Source organism: Staurois parvus, unplaced genomic scaffold, assembly GCF_062004578.1.
Source record: "Staurois parvus isolate SC_StPar_1 unplaced genomic scaffold, SC_StPar_1.0 ptg003234l, whole genome shotgun sequence".
Taxonomy (NCBI): domain Eukaryota; kingdom Metazoa; phylum Chordata; class Amphibia; order Anura; family Ranidae; genus Staurois; species Staurois parvus.
Genome location: NW_028321030.1, coordinates 1 through 19,097, shown reverse-complemented (window position 1 = coordinate 19,097; position 19,097 = coordinate 1). Strand labels below are relative to the sequence as shown.

General features: G+C 47.0%; 1 protein-coding gene across 1 annotated transcript; it reads right to left on the bottom strand.

Annotated features, from left to right (window-relative positions):
- Window positions 1-9,879: 9,879 nt before the first annotated feature.
- On the bottom strand, window positions 9,880-15,900 carry LOC149428453 (uncharacterized; the record flags this gene model as incomplete). The annotated part of the gene is made up of 1 exon (XM_089667388.1): window positions 9,880-15,900. A coding segment is annotated over one exon (5,895 nt), but the record flags the coding sequence as incomplete, so codon positions are not given.
- Between the last annotated feature and the right edge of the window lie 3,197 nt (window positions 15,901-19,097).

Below are 19,097 nucleotides of genomic sequence, written 5' to 3'. Positions count from 1 at the left end.
ACCCTATTGGAGTTCCACTTCAGACTAAAGTACCATCAAGGGGTCGGGAGAAGAGACACCAATGCCCTGTCGAGGAGACCCCTTGACTCAGGGAGTTCCTCTGACACCATAAGGAGACAAGCATTGTTTCCAGAAGTAGAATATCGGGCCAGAGGAGTGACGGGGGCAGAAGCCATTGGAGTCTCATTTGTAGCTGTCCCCAAATACTACTGTGACCTTTCCCATGTAAGCTACAAAGGCCTACCTAAGAAAGACCTAAAAATGGAGCAGATGGAGGACCCTCCCCATGGCTTAATGCTAAAGGCCCCGGAGGGTGGATGTCCGGGTGTGCTGCTGACAGACAGAAGCAGGCTATTAGACATTTACTCTGCCTGTGTGACCCATCGCCAGGTTTAATATTCCCTTCTATACCGGCTATGGACACTATGGGGTTGATTTACTAAAACTGGAGAGTGCAAAATCTGGTGCAGCTGTGCATGGCAGCCAATCGGCTTCTCACTTCAGCTTGTTCACTGAAGCTTTGACAATAAAACCTGGAAGCCGATTGGCTGCCATGCACAGCTGCACCTGATTTGCACTCTCCAGTTTTAGTAAATGAACCCCCTATATGACAATGACCTCTGTCCCTCCTTTGGGGACCAAAGCTTTACCGGCAGGGGGGGTGTGTAGCCAGATGCTAGGCTAAGAATGGAGAGTGAGAGGAACACTGGCTGCAGCTGCTCCCTCACTGAACAACAGCTAAATCAGCCAGAGGAGGGCGCTGCTGAGCAGGAAGAGTTCAGTAGACTCAGAGTAGTAGTTCAGTAGAGTCAGCACTGCACTGTGGGAACTGTAGTCCAGAGGAGAGAGATGCTGCTGTAATCCGCAGCTTTTGAACTGCATTTCCCAGAGGAGAGAAAAGAGCTGCCTGTTCTCAGGCTGTACAGGATACAGCTTCCTCTTGGCATGAGGCAGACCGGCAAGTGCACATTACTGTCCAGTGTGCGCCGTGACTGCTGCATGTTGGCAGCCTGAGCAGAGTGCTGACATCAGAGTGCTGACATCAGAGTGCTGACATCAGAGTGCAGACAGCCAGGGTCACCCGGGTGCAGAGCAGAGAGAGGACTAATCTCTGTGCATGACTGGATGGTGAGCTGCAATATTACTGGGCCTGGTGTGCTGCTGCTGTCAGGATTTACTATCAGCTGCTAGAGAGACTAAACCTGACCGTACAACCAATTAGTAGCCTTACTGCTGCCTGCAGGCTTGCCTGGGACTATTCTCATGTGCGCCAACAGTACAACCGGGCCCCAACACTAGCCAGCTGAAAAGGTAGGACTAAATACTGTGCCTTTATAGTTTTCATTTGCCTAGCTGTGTCAGAGGGGCTGAGGTTGTTCATGGAGTTGAAGTGCACAACAGAGAACCCAAATTACCAAGCGGCTCCCTCAGGGGTAGTGCTACAAATACATGATTGCCTCTTGTTCCAGGCTGATGAACACTGGAATGATCAGACAACCGCCCCGTGTTCCATGCTGGTAAACACCCACATGATGCTGGAATGTTTCTATTCTGAGGCTTCAGGAGTTCCAGCACTGTGTGAGTCCCCCTTAAATCACATAAGATGTCCGGAGGTCCTGTGGTTGTGCAGAGTTGGGCCTCACAGCTGAGATAGAAAGCAGTGCGGAGGTTCTCCAGCCTGGCCTGCTAACAGAGAACATGCTGGAAGGTTAATGTTCACGCTGCAAGCCAAGTCTTCTTCTGCTGAACCGTAGCTGCCAAAGATTGCCCCTTCCATGCACCCTAACAGGTCCCTTCGTCTCATCCCTCACACGGTTTACTCTGTCCAATGCTGACTGTGATCACCCAAGCAGCCTCGGCCTGTACACCCGGGCCGAATATTGGCTCAATAGAAACCGCTGGACACTCTGCCCGCGTGCACACCAGCCTGTCGGACAGAAGCCGGCCGAGCAGAAGGAGGCCGAGTGGCTTGCTGATGCCGACAACAAGCATTCGGCTGACTTCCGATCGGTGATGGGGGGTCCACCTGTCGGCACACAAAAGCTCAGCCGGGAGATCGCTGTACTACCATCAGATAGTTAGCATGGTGAGCTCCTCACCAGCTCTTCGGGTTTTGTGTTCAGCCCATTGGGCAGTGTGTACCCAGCATTCCTCGGGCCGAATCGTTACATCTGTTTGCTGCCCCCTTTGTGTTCTTGGTGGCACTGCTGCTGTTTATGCCGATTCTGGGGTATGGTGCCATTTTGTTTGTGCTTGACCCCCTCTCCTTTGTTACCTGTACAGTGTGCTGGATTGTGAAGTTCATCAACTGTTTGGTGCCTCGCTCAAGATAGTCCCAATGCTGAGTGTCCAGGAATTTTCGCTGAGTCGCTCACTTTTCGGGACTCTGGAAGGTGGTGGCAGAGAACAGAGGACCCATCCTATCCAGCGGCTCCTTCACAATGAGTGCGGTGTAAAATCCACAGACGGGAGCCAAGGTTGAATAAAAAACACATTTGCCATATGAGTGCTGGCCAAGGCAAGATGGCCCCCGGTGTCTCGTTAGTCCTCCCCTCATCTGTAAATCTTTCATCTGAATTTCAGTTCAAGTCAACAAAGTCCGTTCCAGGAGCGTCAGTGCGCCAGACGTGCAAAGTCTTCATTTATCAGAGTTTAGTCTGATTTTATGTTGGGTTATATAAAGAGAAAGATTGGAATAAAAAGAATGCAGGGACACCAAAGTCCAAAACATCTTCTGCTATCGGCCCAACAAAGCTGCTGACCATGTTCTAAAACAGTAGTCTCCAAACTGCGGCCCGGGGGCCGGGTGCGGCCCTTTGCTTGCTTTTATCTGGCCCTTGGGGCACTATTTATTTCACTGACACCAACAAATTCCTCCCAGTGATACCAACGATGGGAAACAATTCCAACCAATGACACCAACAATGGGGTACAGTTCATCGCAATGATACCAAGAATGGAGCCCAATGACACCATCGATGGGGCACAATCCCTCTCACTAACGCCAAAGATGGGACCCCCAGGTGACCATCCCAGGACTCAGAGGAGAGCTGTATTTATCAGAACCCCGCTCGCAGGCAAGCCATAAAGGGGACCTCTAGAAGTACCATCATCATTATCCACTGAAGAGGTATCCATTCCAGGCTACATCCTATCCAGGATTGAGGGGACCTCTGATACATTTATATTGCGCCTCAGGTGAGTGTGCAATTTATCCGTTTTTTCTGCACGGCACCAGATTACGTGTCACTGGGATTAATCAAGTCACCTTCTTCCAATCTTGTTGTGTCTCCACCATCCCCATCTCCTGTTGGATTTTTCATAGTACTTCTTATCACAGCTTTGGTGGGTGCTGGTTGCATATTGATATCTCACATTACATTAATATGGTTATTCCTAGATTTTGACCAGATATATGTTTAGGATATTTTTCGATTTGATGAATTCTATGATTGTGTTTAGCGCTGCACTACATATTTTATGACTTCTTTTATGTGTGGACATTCCTTCCTAGGATACAAAGGTCCATGGCTGGGAATGTTGTGTGGAGGCCTCTGGCATGGCGAGGGTTCGGCCACAGCCGGGGGGCCGTGTTCTAGCAGGACAGGAGCGGGGGTAGGGACTTGTGACCAACCATGAAGCCCCTCTTGGAGTTCTCTTGCAGTACAGAGAGCTCTGGTCACAGAATGGGTCGTTTTTCTGTAGATACATCTAAGATGTGTATGAGAGGGTCCTCTGGTATGAACCAATGGGCCGCACACCTCTGGCTCCCACACAGAGCGCACCGCGCTGATCTCTAGGATTAAGCCCTGTATGGGTGAAACGCGTTAGTAGGGCAGTCCTAGGTGGAAGGATACAGTGTCTGCTCTCTGATTGGTAAATCAAGTCACGTCCGTTCCAATGAAGAGTGTGAGAAGGCTCCTGGGTGGTCTCACAGGACCAAGGAGCATGCAGGCAGCTTGACAGCAGTGAGGAGAGGATTGATGGTCAGCGAGGAGTGGATTGAGGGTCAGCGAGGAGTGGGTTGAGGGTCAGCGAGGGGTGAGTTGAGGGTCAGCGAGGGGTGGATTGAGCGTCAGCGAGGAGTGGATTGAGGGTCAGCGAGGGGTGAATTGAGGGTCGGCGAGGGGTGGATTGAGGGTCGGTGAGGGGTGAATTGAGGGTCGGCGAGGGGTGGATTGAGGGTTGGCGAGGGGTGGATTGAGGGTCGGCGAGGGGTGGATTGAGGGTCGGCGAGGGGTGAATTGAGGGTCAGTTAGGAATAGATTGAGGGTCGGTGAGGAGTGGATTGAGGGTCAGTGAGGAGTGGATTGAGGGTCAGTTAGGAGTAGATTGAGGGTCAGTTAGGAGTAGATTGAGGTCAGTTAGGAGTAGATTGAGGTCAGTTAGGAATAGATCGAGGGTCGTTGAGGGGTGGACTGAGGGTCAGTGAGGGGTGGACTGAGGGTCAGTGAGGGGTGAATTGAGGGTCAGTGAGGGGTGGATTGAGGGTCAGTGAGGGGTGGATTGAGGGTCGGTGAGGGATGGATTGAGGGTTATTGAGGGGTGGATTAAGGGTAAGTGAGGAGTGGATCGAGGGTCGGTGAGGGGTGGAATGAGGGTCGGTGAGGAGAAGATTGAGGGTCGGTGAGGGGTGGATTGAGGGTCAGTGAGGTGTGGATTGAGGGTCATTGAAGAGTGGATTGCGGGTCAGTGAGGAGTGGATCGAGGGTCAATGAGGGGTGGATTGAGGGTCAGTGAGGGGTGGATTGAGGGTCACTGAAGAGTGGATTGAGGGTCATTGAAGGGTGGATTGAGGGTCATTGAAGGGTGGATTGAGGGTCATTGAAGGGTGGATTGAGGGTCATTGAGGGGTGGATTGAGGGTCATTGAGGGGTGGATTGAGGGTCATTGAAGGGTGGATTGAGGGTCATTGAAGGGTGGATTGAGGGTCATTGAGGGGTGGATTGAGGGTCATTGAAGGGTGGATTGAGGGTCATTGAAGGGTGGATTGAGGGTCATTGAAGGGTGGATTGAGGGTCATTGAGGGGTGGATTGAGGGTCATTGGAGGGTGGATTGAGGGTCATTGAAGGGTGGATTGAGGGTCATTGAAGGGTGGATTGAGGGTCATTGAAGGGTGGATTGAGGGTCGGTGAGGGGTGAATTGAGGGTCATCTGGTAAGTTGATATTAGAAACCATATTTATGTGTATCTCTTTGTCCCAATTCCTGACAGCAGCCGGTGCTCAGTGCAGCCAGCCAATCACATCTGCCTTGTGAAGGCCGCCACCAGGACTGGGGATGAGAAGTGCACAGTGATTGGATGGTATGGTGCTGTTTGTAGCTGTTGGCTGATGCTGGAGAAGGCCTGCACTGGATGACCTATCTACCTTGTTCTGGTTATTATGGTCCAGCCCTGAGAGCCCACATACATCAGATATATTCTATGGACGGGATTCCTCGGGAACAATTGTTCTGTCTATGGAGTTTTTCCACCATTTCCTCACTGTGGTGAGATCTTCATCTAGTCCTCCTGTGAAATCTCAGGATCCGTGTTCACATGTTCAGGCTTCATTCACTTGGCCATTGAGGCCCGTACACCGTGATTGGCTGTTTGTTCTATAAGTCGATGGGGACGCAGTGGCTGCAAGGACAACTGTACTGAAATAGAAACCTCAGGGGGCAATTATGGAGCATCTCTATAGGCTCGTTACTGTGCATTGAAGTCTTCTTTCCCATTCAACACACGTGTGTCATAATCCAATCAGCCAGAATCTCCCGACCACCCAACCTAACCTGTCCAGGCATGAACTTCACTAGACCTTTGAAGGTACGCAGTGTGGTATCTGGGACCAAGCCACCAGCAGCAGATCCTTTGAGTCCTGTAAGTTGGGAGGCGGGGCCTCCATGGATCAGACTTGTTTTTCCAGCACTTCATACAGATGCTCGATTGGATTGAGATCTGGAGAATTTGGAGGTGAAATCAACACCTTGAACTCGTTGTTGTGTTCCTCAGACCATTCTTGGATCCATCAGACCATTCTTGGATCCATCAGTCCAGGCTACCTTCTTCCATTGCTCTGTGGTCCAGGTTTGAGGCTCACAATCCCATTGTAGGAATTGTTGGCTGTGGACACGGGTCAGCATAGGCACCCTGAACCGGCCTGCGGCTACACAGCCCCCCTACACATCAAACTGTGATGTTCTGCGTGTCCTGATATCTTTTTATCAGAACAAGCATGAACTTTTCTACAAATTTAAGCTCCAGTAGCTCTTCCATTGAATTGAACTACTCAGACCAGCCTTCCCTCCCCACCTCCATCAATGAGACTTCCCTGATGATCCATGGATGTCTCTCATATAATGTCTTCATGAATGTTTCTCCAATAATGTCTCCATGGATGTCTCTGATATAATGTCTCCATGGAAGTCTCTCCTATAGTGTTTCCATGGATGTCTCTCCTATAATGTCACCATGGATGTCTCTGATATAATGTCTCCATGGAAGTCTCTGATATAATGTCACCATGGATGTCTCCTATAATGTCACCATGGATGTCTCCTATAATGTCTCCATGGATGTCTCTGATATAATGTCTCCATGGAAGTCTCTGATATAATGTTACCATGGATGTCTCCTATAATGTCTCCATGGATGTCTCTCCTATAATGTCTCCATGGATGTCTCTGATATAATGTCTCCATGGAAGTCTCTGATATAATGTTACCATGGATGTCTCCTATAATGTCTCCATGGATGTCTCTCCTATAATGTCTCCATGGATGTCTCCTATAATGTCTCCATGGATGTCTCTCCTATAATGTCTCCATGGATGTCTCTCCTATAATGTCTCCATGGATGTCTCTGGTATATTGTCTCCATGGATGTCTCTGGTATAATGTCTCCATGGATGTCTCTGATATAATGTCTCCATGGATGTCTCTGGTATAATGTCTCCATGGATGTCTCTCCTATAATGTCTCCATGGATGTCTCTCCTATAATGTCTCCATGGATGTCGATCATACAATGCATTCCCTTAGTGCCCTCTGTGAGGCCTGGTCTGTGCCATTGAGATGTTGGGTCTTTGTGTGCTGAAGATGTGGCCGGCTGGAGAAACACTTTCCCTTGTGATGTAAGGAGAGGACTCCTGGTATCCATGTACCTCATGGCTGTAACAGTCATACATGTATAATATTTGTGGTACTCCCTGACCCCTGAGGAAGAATATAAAAAAGATTTGAAACGCGTTGGATCACCCAGTGATTGGACTTTTATTATTACAAAGACAGTGGTGACATGACATACGTCTGACCTGGTCTGGAATGGGTGACCACGGATATGTATGTCTATATGGACTGGGAGTTTGTACCCACCATGGTTTTATTGTTCCCTCTAGTCAGTTTTATATATCTTCATAATAAAGCGAAGATATTTTATACTATTTTGTTGCCTTCAAAGTCCCAACAGAAGTTTTTTTTTGCAGACTAATAAGGATTATACAGATGGTGGCAACTTCTCTCCACACCAGAAACTTGTCCTTCACTTTGAACACTTTCTGCTCCAGGGTGACAACTCTGCTCCTCTGCTTCCCCCCAGAATGTCTCCCCCAACCACCTTATATTATACTTACTGACACCTCCACTCTACTGTCCGGCCTTGCCTGAGACTGACCAGATTTTAGCTGGAATTTATGAGGTTTTCTGGTTATGGCCTGGCCTCCCGTAAAAGTGAATGGAGGCCATAATAGGTATGTATAGGCAGAGAATGAAAGGTTTGGTGGTCCAATAAATATCTCCGTACAGCAGTATTGTAAGTATGAGATATACTGAAGGTGCTGGGAGGGGGGGGCACTTACCCTTTAATTCTGTCCCATAATTTAGACCAGGGTTTCTCACCCAGGGTTCCGTGGAACCCTTGGGTTCCTCCAGAGGTTGGTTCCTTGAGCAATGAGCAATTTTTGCCTCTCAGGTAAGTTCCCACTGACACCATTAATCTTTTTAGTAATCTGTAAGGGGATAATTCTTCCCAATGACCAGAAGTGTAAGGCGCATTCATCCTACTGACCATCACACGAATGTATCATGAATTGTAGATAAAGCCATTTTTAGTAGAGGTTCCCTGAGACCGGAAAGTTACATCAAGGGTTCCTCTGTGTTGAAAAGGTTGAGAAAGGCTGATTTAGACATTGGGTAGGTAGTGTGGAGTCTAGACTGCAATCATTCAGGCAGATGTCAGCCATGTGTCCAGCTTGTGGTCCCAATACTGATTGCAGCCTCTGGACACCTTGTATGTTCTAAAGGCCTCATGCACACTGGGGCTCCTGACAGGAGAAAAGAAGCTTCAAAGACGTGCGTCAAGTGCTTGGGCTTTCATTTGGCCAGAATATTAATTTATTTGGGACATTGAAATAAAAAACATGCCTAGCACTTAGGTGTGTTTATACGTGTTTAGGTGGGTCAAGCATGTTTTCAGTCAAAACGCCCCCCTCCTGAATGCACAAGTGATGTTTTTTTCTGCCTCTAAACACCTATGGACCTGTGTAGGCAGACTGCCTGCTAGAACTTAGTGAGTTTCTTCCCCGACTGGGAGGGATGGGGTTAATGCCTTATGCCACAGTTCCCGGGATTTTCTTTGTGGGCTTTCTCGGCTCGACCCAGCGGTCCTGTGTTGTTATAAAAGGGACACGGGTCAGACTCAGAGAGAGTTCTAGGGGCCCCTCTCCAAGTTCCCGCTGGCTGTTGGTTGTCTTGACCTGTCCTGCCCTGAGGGGGACCTGTGGCTAGGAGCTTTCCACATGTAGGGGGATTACTGGGACCTGCAGTCCACCCTTAGGCCACCAATTTTTTTGAGACCACCACTATGAACTTGCCATGTATGGATTCTCAGCAGGAATGCTGGGGCAGACGCAGCTATAGTCAGGGTAGAGAGGGGAAAGACTTGTTGTACTTTCTGGAACTATATGCAGAGATTCTTCTTCTAAAGAGGTGTATGACAGCAACCAGCACACATAGTCTACAGCTGGGGCCAGTGAGGCACATTGGGGTATGAAGATGGCACTACTAAAGTCAACCTGGTGCAAACAACAACAAGTGGTTACCAAGGGTAACGGAGGTCTAGCAAGCTGCCTGTCCTGAAGCATGTTCCTGTGACAGGTGGAACATCCTCTTACAGCAAGGGTGTTGTTGCCGGAATTACCTCCCCTGGCAGTCTGTCTCCCATAGCAACAGGGGCAGATCAGCACTGCAGAGGTCCCCGGCCTGTGCACTAGGTACCAAAGAGGAAGAGCTATTGTAGAGCCCACATGGAGTCAGTGCTAGGTGCTTGGTGTGACTCCATTCTGTTACCAGGAGTAAGGTAGAGGAGATATGTTGGGCAGGTGGAGTGGGCATAGGCTCAACTTGTCCCTCCTAAATGCAAGAGTGCCAGTGAAAACGTACATTGACACGGGGAGAGAGAGGGTTCAGTTTACTGTTCCAGTGTACATGGTGTATGGCCTTCTCTAATGTTAGAGGTCCACCTTAAGGCTCAGGTGAAAGCAGACTTCACCTCGCCCCATGCATTGATGGATACAGCTCAAGTAAAAGTACCCCATGTGCAGGAGAGTGACCCCAGAACAGGTGCCCAGCATAACTCAGAGGAACCCACCCTGGGGTAGGCCTCCTATTCTTGGTGTACAACGAGGAAGAGAAGCATGGAGGAAGCACCACCCACCTACCTCACACATGGAGACATAGGATAATGTGGAGGGGCATTTAAAGTCATAAAAAAGGTCAATCATCTGTAAAACAGGCATTTAGGAGCTCAAGTGTGCACGAGGCCTTAAATAAAGCGAGACCACTGGAATGGAAGCCCTGCAGGCAGAAGGGCTACACAAAAACGTACAAAATGTGACAGATGTGCGTCATGATTGGAAGAGCTTTATTCTGTATTATTCTTACAAGTTTATTCATTCTCTGGATTTCTTCCTTACATAATGTGATTGGACATTATCATGATCCTGTTCTAAACCCTGTGCTGTGAATCTTACCCAGATGCCCAGGGAAGAACGACTTCCCCACCTCCGTGCTTGTACAAACGAAGATGTCTGTTTTTTTCTGAGACGTACCAGTTTTTGAATACGACTCTAAGCCTGGCCTCAGGTTCTGTGCCGTAATAAAAGGATAACTCGTGGTCATCATTGGATTTCAACTGCCTGATTTCTAAAGTGTCAGAATTATCAATGTAGATCAGGTCGTCTTTTCCATCCATGGCAAAGTTATTTATCATTTTTGTGCCGGTGGCACCTATGAGGTTATACACATCTTTTCCTTCTCCTCCGTGAAGAACGTCGTATCCTCGCATTGGTTGGAGAAGATCGTTGCCTCCTGCACCATAGAGGTAATTGTTGTCATTGTCTCCTATAAGAATGTCATTATAGCTGGAGCCCAGTATATTCTCCATGCCAAAGTAGAGGTCTCCTTCAGCGTCTGCACCTGAGCCCAACCCAAGATGCAAACTGACAAACACACCGGATTCACTGCTGATGTTCCCTAAGAACAATAAGGTATCTGATCCCGTTCCTCCATACACTGTATCAGCTCCTGGACCTGGATAGAAAAGGTCATTCCCTGCTTCACCCAGGATGAGGTCATCTCCTTCACCACCATGGATCTGGTCATCTCCAGGTCCACCTGAAAGGTAGTCTTTCCCCCCCGACCCTTGAAGGACATCACTCCCATCTTCACCATAGAGTACATCTGTATTTTTACCCCCTAGAATTGTGTTATTCAAAGCATTGCCATCAATGAAGTTTCTTTCCTGGAGAGATCCGTACACCGTTGTCAAGGAATGAAGAATTCCTGCTGAGAGATTGAGATGCAACTCTTCATTGAGAAGCCTGTAGTCTGTAAATAAAGGCTGAATCTCAAATTTCTCCTCTGAAAAGGTGAACCACACATCATTGGTCTGCACTATCAAATGTCTGTAATTTTCACTTATGCCAAAGTGAAGAAGGTGACATTCCCATTTGGCAACTGACGGGGCAGTTATCACCATGTGCTTAATGGCTGGAACAGTAGTGTCTTGTATTATATACTGGATGTCTTTAAAGTTGACGTCAAGAACAAGATAATCCACTCTCTGGTCAGTTGCGTAATTGTTGATCTCATAAATGCCTTTGTAATTTTGTCTTAGTTGGTAGGTGTCTCTGCCATTGTCTCCACTCATTGATGCTCCATTTGTCCCTGGGTCAATGTAGTTGTCTTTATCATTCCCAGATATAGCAATGTATCTAGGAGGCCCAATTATCTTGGTCGCCCCTTCATATATGCCAGAACTGGTGACTAGAACGTCCATAGGCAATGTATCTCTGGAGTTATCTACGGCATATATAACGGGTTGGGTTCCACTGGGAATGCTGAAGACTACTCCATCCTCTGTCCGCATCTGTAAATGTCTGGATCGTTCTGATACGAACCAATTCTCTAACAGAATTTTACAATTTTCACTACTAATCTCAAGACTAGAAGATGCAATTCTTAAGGTACACCTTTGTACATAATGTTGGGGGGTTTGGAATCTCAGTTTGCTGTATTTCTCCTTAATATAAAGAACATCCATCTGCCCATCCTCTGCATAATTATCAATGTAGATGGGATCTGGGCCACACCCAATGATATACGTATCACTGCCCTCTCCTCCAATTAAATGGCCTCCACCTTGTCCTTTCTGAATGAAGTTTGCTCTACTGTTTCCTTGAATGAAATCAAAGTATAAGGAGCCAATCACAGTCATTATATGCTCATTTCCTGGAAAGGAATTTAGGTTCATATTTACTCCTTCTTTGGAGTCACTATAGTCTATCATCAGTAGGATGATTTCTGGCTCTGCCGTTGTATTGGAAACCTGAAACACTACAAAATCTTTGGTTTTGAATATGATGTGCTGCCATTGCCATCCTCTCTTCCAATCCTTGATGATGACACAGCCCTTCCCATTGGAGTCCCATATCTTCAGAGAATATGGGGGCACTAAAGTCACTTTTAGACTGGCAAGCTCTATAGGCAGCTCCACTATGTCCATCTGGTCATCATTGGCATAATTATCAATGGTATCACAGCTCCCCTTTTCTTGTATAATGTACATGTCTTTTCCTTCTCGACCAGCAATAGTATTTACACCACCTCGCCCCTGAATCACGTTATTCAGCTGGTTCCCATTTATGACTTCACCAAAGTCTGTCCCGATGACAGTAACTACTGTCTTCCAATCTGAGCTTTGCAGGTCAATGTTCCTGGAAGAATCTTGACTTGAAAAATCCAAAGTCACGGCCTGTAAATCAACGTTTCCACTCAGCTGGACTTGTCCAACATCAAATAAAATCCCATCTGAACTCTTAAAGCTCATATGTTGGTATTCGTCTCCAAGAAACCATTTTTTAATCCATACTTCATGAAGATTGTTGTAGAAAAGCTTGAGATCGTTGTCTATTTTTCTGGCACTTATTAGCTGAAATGTAATGTTGAAAACTAAAAAGTCCGTCATTTTGTCGGTTGCTTGATTACAAATCTCAGTTTTTCCTCCATCAAGGGGAATGTAGTAAACGTCTTGACCATTCCCACCATGGACAAAGCTCATCTGTGGCCCTAAAAAGAATATATCATTGCCATCTCTCCCATAAAGCTCGTAGTGATATTTATCAAGAGTGTAAGAAAGGCCTTCAATGACATTTTGTTGCACAGCAAAGAAGCGGTTGGGTTTGGCATTGCCTATGTAGGTGCCATATAATGATTTGTCATCTAGAGTCATAGAGGAAATGACCTCCTCTTTTTTTAGAGGAATGAGCCAAAAAGCGGTTGCAGTTTTCTGTTGCATTTCAATTTTTACAGCTTCCCCGATTCCCAAAACTAGATCATCAGTTTCACAATCATTCTCAAACGGGATCTCCTTTTCAGTTCTTTTTGAAGTAACCGGATCCGTCAGGGTGACAATCACTGAATTGTGGTCGGTGAGCTCAACTCTTAGGTTTCCACCATAGGCTGACTCTTCCCCTTGGGTAAAGTCTATCCTTTTGTGGCATACACCCCCATCCTTTTCATCAAAGATCTTGAAGTAGTTTTCAGCATTTTGCAGCTTGTGCACAGTGTCCATGCTCTTCCTATTCTCCTCTTCTAAGCTGTGAACGTTAGCAATCCATCCAAATACATTTACTTGTTTCAGTACGTCCAGAAAACCGTTGGCTACGTCTCTTATGGCTAGACCAACCCCTTTGATAACAGCCACAAATTTGTCCCATCCACTGGCATCTGGAGGTAAAGCATTAAGCTCGTGCCTAATCTCATTGTAGAGCGGATCAATAGCGAGACGTATTATAGTTAAAGCTACGGTTACTGGAAGCATTTCCGGACCAGCCAAGGTTGAGATAAATATAGTTTCATCAAGCATGGCATCCACTATTCCTATTGGACTGTCTTCCTTCAGATCCTCATATATATTAAAGACAGTAAAAGCTGCTGAGAGGACGGGGACTTCCCTAGCAGCACTACTAAGTTTAGACATACCACTTGTGAACTCTGCGGCTGCAGATTCCTCTAGACTTGTAGAGATCTTGGCTATTGATTTTTGAGCAACGTTGCCAACAAAATCATTGACTGCTGCATTAAGACCGACCAGTTCGGTTACTCCATGCACACCCTGCGCTAACATGACGCCTCCTTCCCATTTCCGTCCCTCAGCAAACATCTGGTTTACGGCTTGAAAACCCATCAAAGTCCCATAGATTCCCAAGCCATGGTTGATTTTACTGGAAACCGAATGGCTTTCCCCAAAATATGAATTGAGTACATCTTCTGATTTGAAAGTGTCCTCCATGCCAGGTAATAAAATCTCCTTGGTTTCTGAAGGGTTTTCTTTATTCTGCAAAACTATCTTCACACCATCTTCATATCTCTCAACCGACTTAATTTTCTGGTATCTGGACAGGTCCTCTGGTGTCTGTTCTCGAATTTTGTTGGTTAGTTTATCCACGAATAGTTTCCCGTCTTCCATCATCTTCAAGCGGAACTCTGTCTCAAGAGAATCTTCTCTGCCTTGCTTTTCGATGGTTAGAAGATCCTTTCTTGTATCTTCTGATAAAGGCTGTTGCCTTGGTTGTCTCTCAACGTTTATGTTGTCTAATTCTTGAATCTCACCCCACATTTTTGTTTTCACATCAGCTAATGTCATTTCTATTGGTCGTCTGTTATTATCGGGATTGCTCTTAGAGTATTGTCCATTTTTCGTAGTTGTCCATTCTTTCATCACAGACAGAGTTTGCTCTCTAACTTGCTTTTCCATGTTCACTGTTTTCTTCCCACGTTTATATTCACCCAATGTCTCATAGTCTAGTCCTATAGCAGCGTGGTTTCCTGACCAAGTCTTCCCTGTTAGCATCGGGTTGTGCTTAACAAACTGGTCCCATGTTGGGTGAAGATCCCAGAGTTGGCGATTAGTGATAAACATATCCGGGTTTCTGACCGCCTCGGATACATGGGTGGCCAGAACAGCCATTCCATCATAGAGGTTAGTCCTCCCAATTTCACTCTCTTGGCCACTGATATATTGTTTCGCCATGTTCACAAAACTTTCTGTGTGTAACATTTTTTTCATATCTTCATAGGTGACATGACCATCGTTAATATGTTCTATGACTTCTGCTAAGTCATTTTGGTTTGTTGTCCCATACAGGTTCACATAAAAGTCATTTAAATTTATACTATAGATGTAACTTTTAAAACGGAAATACTTTTTCTGCCCAATCATTTCACTTTCTATTCTGTTAAAAATTTCCCGAATATTCTGGTTTTTTTTTTGTCTTTCTGTTAGTTCAAGCCATTTGTCTTTGAGAATAATATTGTTGTCCACTTCTATGCCATATATCCGTAACGCATCTCCATTTTCTAGTAGCAGTTCTCTTCTTCTGGAAGTTGACGTTTCTACGAGATCCTTTATATTTTTTAACAAATCATCCAGGCTGTTTATGGTTTGAACCCTAAAATTTTCTTCAATCGCAGACACCGTATGCACTGTTAGAAGTTCTGTATTCAGAGATTGAGTATCAGTGTTTGTAAAACGATCTGTTATGGTGTCTTTGATAAACTGGCCGATGTTCTTATCTGGAATATGATATATCCTATTTTCCTCGGTATAATACAGAGGATCATTTGGAAATTTTCTTGGAGCAAGCGGGTCATACTCCACATCAAGGTTCACATTCTTCTGCCACTCCGGGCTTCTTCCTGTTGTATCGCTCACTTCTCTCAGATTGTTGTCTTTGTCGAGGTAGAATTTGCGCTTGTGTGCTGGGTTGTATCTGCTCTCCAACTCTGGATCATCTGGGTCAATGGTCACTTTTCTTCCATCCTTTCCTACAATGACCTCAACTGTACGAACTGAAACCGAACCAACAAGGATTTGTTTGTCTTTCAGCCCTATCAAGATTTCTTTTACAAAGCCTTCCCCTTTATCCCCAGCTCCCACCATACAGGAAACAACACTTATTTCCTCAATGCTGCCTTGTTTTGAGGACCAGTGTAGAGGAGATGCTGGTCCCTGAAGTTTAATGAGGACTTCTGCCAGCTGTTTGGCCGTTTTCCAACCCACAGACAGCTGTCCTCCACTTTCTCTTCCATGTCCCACCACAGTAAATTTAGTGTTCTCAGTTATCTCAATAGTGTTGGTTCCTTTGGGTTTCACTACTTTGAACCCTCCAGATTGCTCATCCCATTCTAGAAGAGTTTTTGGACGGTTTCCGTGTGTTAACTTATTGTACAAGGAATCGGCAGCATTTTGGACGGTGTCTTCTTTCTCAAGTTGGATAATAATTTCACGGTCGAAATCATCAAGCTGGGGGATTTTTGTAAAATCGAGGTCATCATTTCTGTTCGAGGAGCTGGCAGCTACCTGTGAAGAACACACATGAGATGAGACTTCTAAAAGACTGCACAATGCCTATTAATGGGGTCTATCATATGATAAAAATCTTATGCAGCACCCTCCTAGGTAGCTACGAGGGGCAGGAGTTCACATTGTTAGACAGAGGCTGAGTAGCAGCCCAGAGAGTAATAGTCAGAGAGTCAAATTCAGGTCAGGGCTGAGAGGCTCTGCAGACCAGCTCTCTGAGACTTCCCCCTGCACAAGAACTTTGGAGAAAGTTCTAGAAGCAGTGGGCAGAGGTAAGGGGTGGCTGGTCTGCACTCTCAAGGGATCCTGGCCAATCCTCAACAGGAGGCTTGGCAAGGGGCCAGGACAGCCTAAGAGTGTTTGAGCCTGCTCAGTAACAGGGAGAGTTCAGGTGGAAGATGGAGGAGTGAGGCTGGAGAGCAGGAACCTTGGAGGAGGCCCAGATGGGAAGGAGAGCACCTCTAGGTAGGGAAACTTGGAGGGAGGAAACCTTGGGACTTCATCGGCCCCCAGAGCCAGGACCACTGACTCATCTGCTAATATGAGAAGGACTGAGTGAGTAGACCTGCACCCCCTGGGCCAGTAAGGGGAAGGAGCACTCTGATGGACAACCGGATTAGCTTTCTGTCTGGGATTTTCTAACCTTTAAAGTGACAGGTACTGGATCCCCTGCCAGGGATTCACCCAGTCCAACTGGATAAAGGAGTATGTGGGGTCTGGGGGGTCACACCAGGAGACGCTGGTTAGCTCTCCAAGAAGAGAGTTTTTGCTGTAGAGAATTGTACAGAGTTCAGGACGTTGTCCTCCATTGCCATTCCTTGGGCATCCTATACACCCCTCACCCCATCCAAGTTACAATCCCCTAATAAAACCCCCCAAAACAAAGCTCATGGACTGGTTACTGTCTCCTGGATGCAAGTCTGAATGGAAAATGCGTGTTGCCTGGCTGTGCAGGATTATAGGGGGACCCAAAACTTCAGCAACTCTTAAGGGGGTAGTGGTACCTGTGAGGGCTCGTAATTCCAGGATGTCCCTATGGTAACCTGCATGGCCGTTGCCCCTGGCAATGAGTCATGGAAAGTGTCTGCAGCAGTGGAAGCGTCAAGGAGCTTGGCGGGAAAAGTGGAGTGTGCTGTACTGCCGGGAGTGGGATTGCTGCTGTGATTTAAAGGACTGTCGCTATTGTTGTTGCCCATAGCAACCATGCTGGGAGTTATCCAAAAGTCTCACCGCTTCTCCACAGGCGGCTCCTACAAGAGACCGTGCTCATTATTCATCTGCTAATGCCAGGAAAATGTGCATTACTGTCGCCATTGCCGTTGTCCGGAGCAACCAGAAAAGCTCCTGAAGTTCCAAAAGTCTTCCGTTGCTCCACAGGTGGCCTCTATAAAAGACTCTGCTCAATATGGACCCCCTACTGTCAGGGACGTGCCTGCTGTTACTGTCCTCCTGCGTGCCGTCGTCCGGAGCAACCAGAACAGATTACCAGTCTGCACAAGTCCCTTGGCTGCTCAATAGGTGGCTCCTATAGGACACTATGTATGTCCTTTGATAAAGTCAGGTGACGAAACACGTGTCGGGGCCGGGTGTTCCGGAATGAGGCATCCACCTTACATCCCCCACCGGTAGTGAAGTATCGCTGGTGAGCAGCAAGGAGGATCGGGTGAGACGATCGCTCCATGTGATATGCAGATACCCTTCACCTGGATCTTTGGGCATTCATTTATTCCATGTGAGTGCGACACGTCCTACCCAATCAATGGATTTCAATGGATTCCCACTATGAGTTTCCTTTCCTGTCCCGCCACCAAATCAGTGTGGAGGATGTCCCATCATATCAGTGTGGAGGATGTCCCATCGTATCAGTGTGGAGGATGTCCCATCGTATCAGTGTGGAGGATGTCCCATCATATCAGTGTGGAGGATGTCCCATCGTATCAGTGTGGAGGATGTCCCATCGTATCAGTGTGGAGGATGTCCCATCATATCAGTGTGGAGGATGTCCCATCATATCAGTGTGGAGGATGTCCCTCCATCGTATCAGTGTGGAGGATGTCCCATCGTATCAGTGTGGAGGATGTCCCATCATATCAGTGTGGAGGATGTCCCATCGTATCAGTGTGGAGGATGTCCCATCATATCAGTGTGGAGGATGTCCCATCATATCAGTGTGGAGGATGTCCCTCCATCATATCAGTGTGGAGGATGTCCCATCATATCAGTGTGGAGGATGTCCCATCGTATCAGTGTGGAGGATGTCCCATCATATCAGTGTGAAGGATTTCCCTCCATCGTATCAGTGTGGAGGATGTCCCATCGTATCAGTGTGGAGGATGTCCCATCATATCAGTGTGGAGGATGTCCCTCCATCATATCAGTGTGGAGGATGTCCCATCATATCAGTGTGGAGGATGTCCCATCATATCAGTGTGGAGGATGTCCCATCATATCAGTGTGAAGGATGTCCCATCGTATCAGTGTGGAGGATGTCCCATCGTATCAGTGTGGAGGATGTCCCATCATATCAGTGTGGAGGATGTCCCATCATATCAGTGTGGAGGATGTCCCATCATATCAGTGTGAAGGATGTCCATCGTATCAGTGTGGAGGATATCAGTTGTGGAGGATGTCCCATCGTATCAGTGTGGAGGATGTCCCATCGTATCAGTGTGGAGGATGTCCCATCGTGTCCCATCGTATCAGTGTGGAGGATGTCCCATCGTATCAGTGTGGAGGATGTCCCATCATATCAGTGTAGAGGATGTCCCATCATATCAGTGTGGAGGATGTCCCATCATATCAGTGTGGAGGATGTCCCTCCATCATATCAGTGTGGAGGATGTCCCATCGTATCAGTGTGGAGGATGTCCCATCATATCAGTGTGGAGGATGTCCCATCATATCAGTGTGGAGGATGTCCCATCGTATCAGTGTGGAGGATGTCCCATCGTATCAGTGTGGAGGATGTCCCATCATATCAGTGTGGAGGATGTCCCTCCATCATATCAGTGTGGAGGATGTCCCATCGTATCAGTGTGGAGGATGTCCCATCGTATCAGTGTGGAGGATGTCCCATCATATCAGTGTGGAGGATGTCCCTCCATCATATCAGTGTGGAGGATGTCCCATCATATCAGTGTGGAGGATGTCCCATCGTATCAGTGTGGAGGATGTCCCATCATATCAGTGTGAAGGAT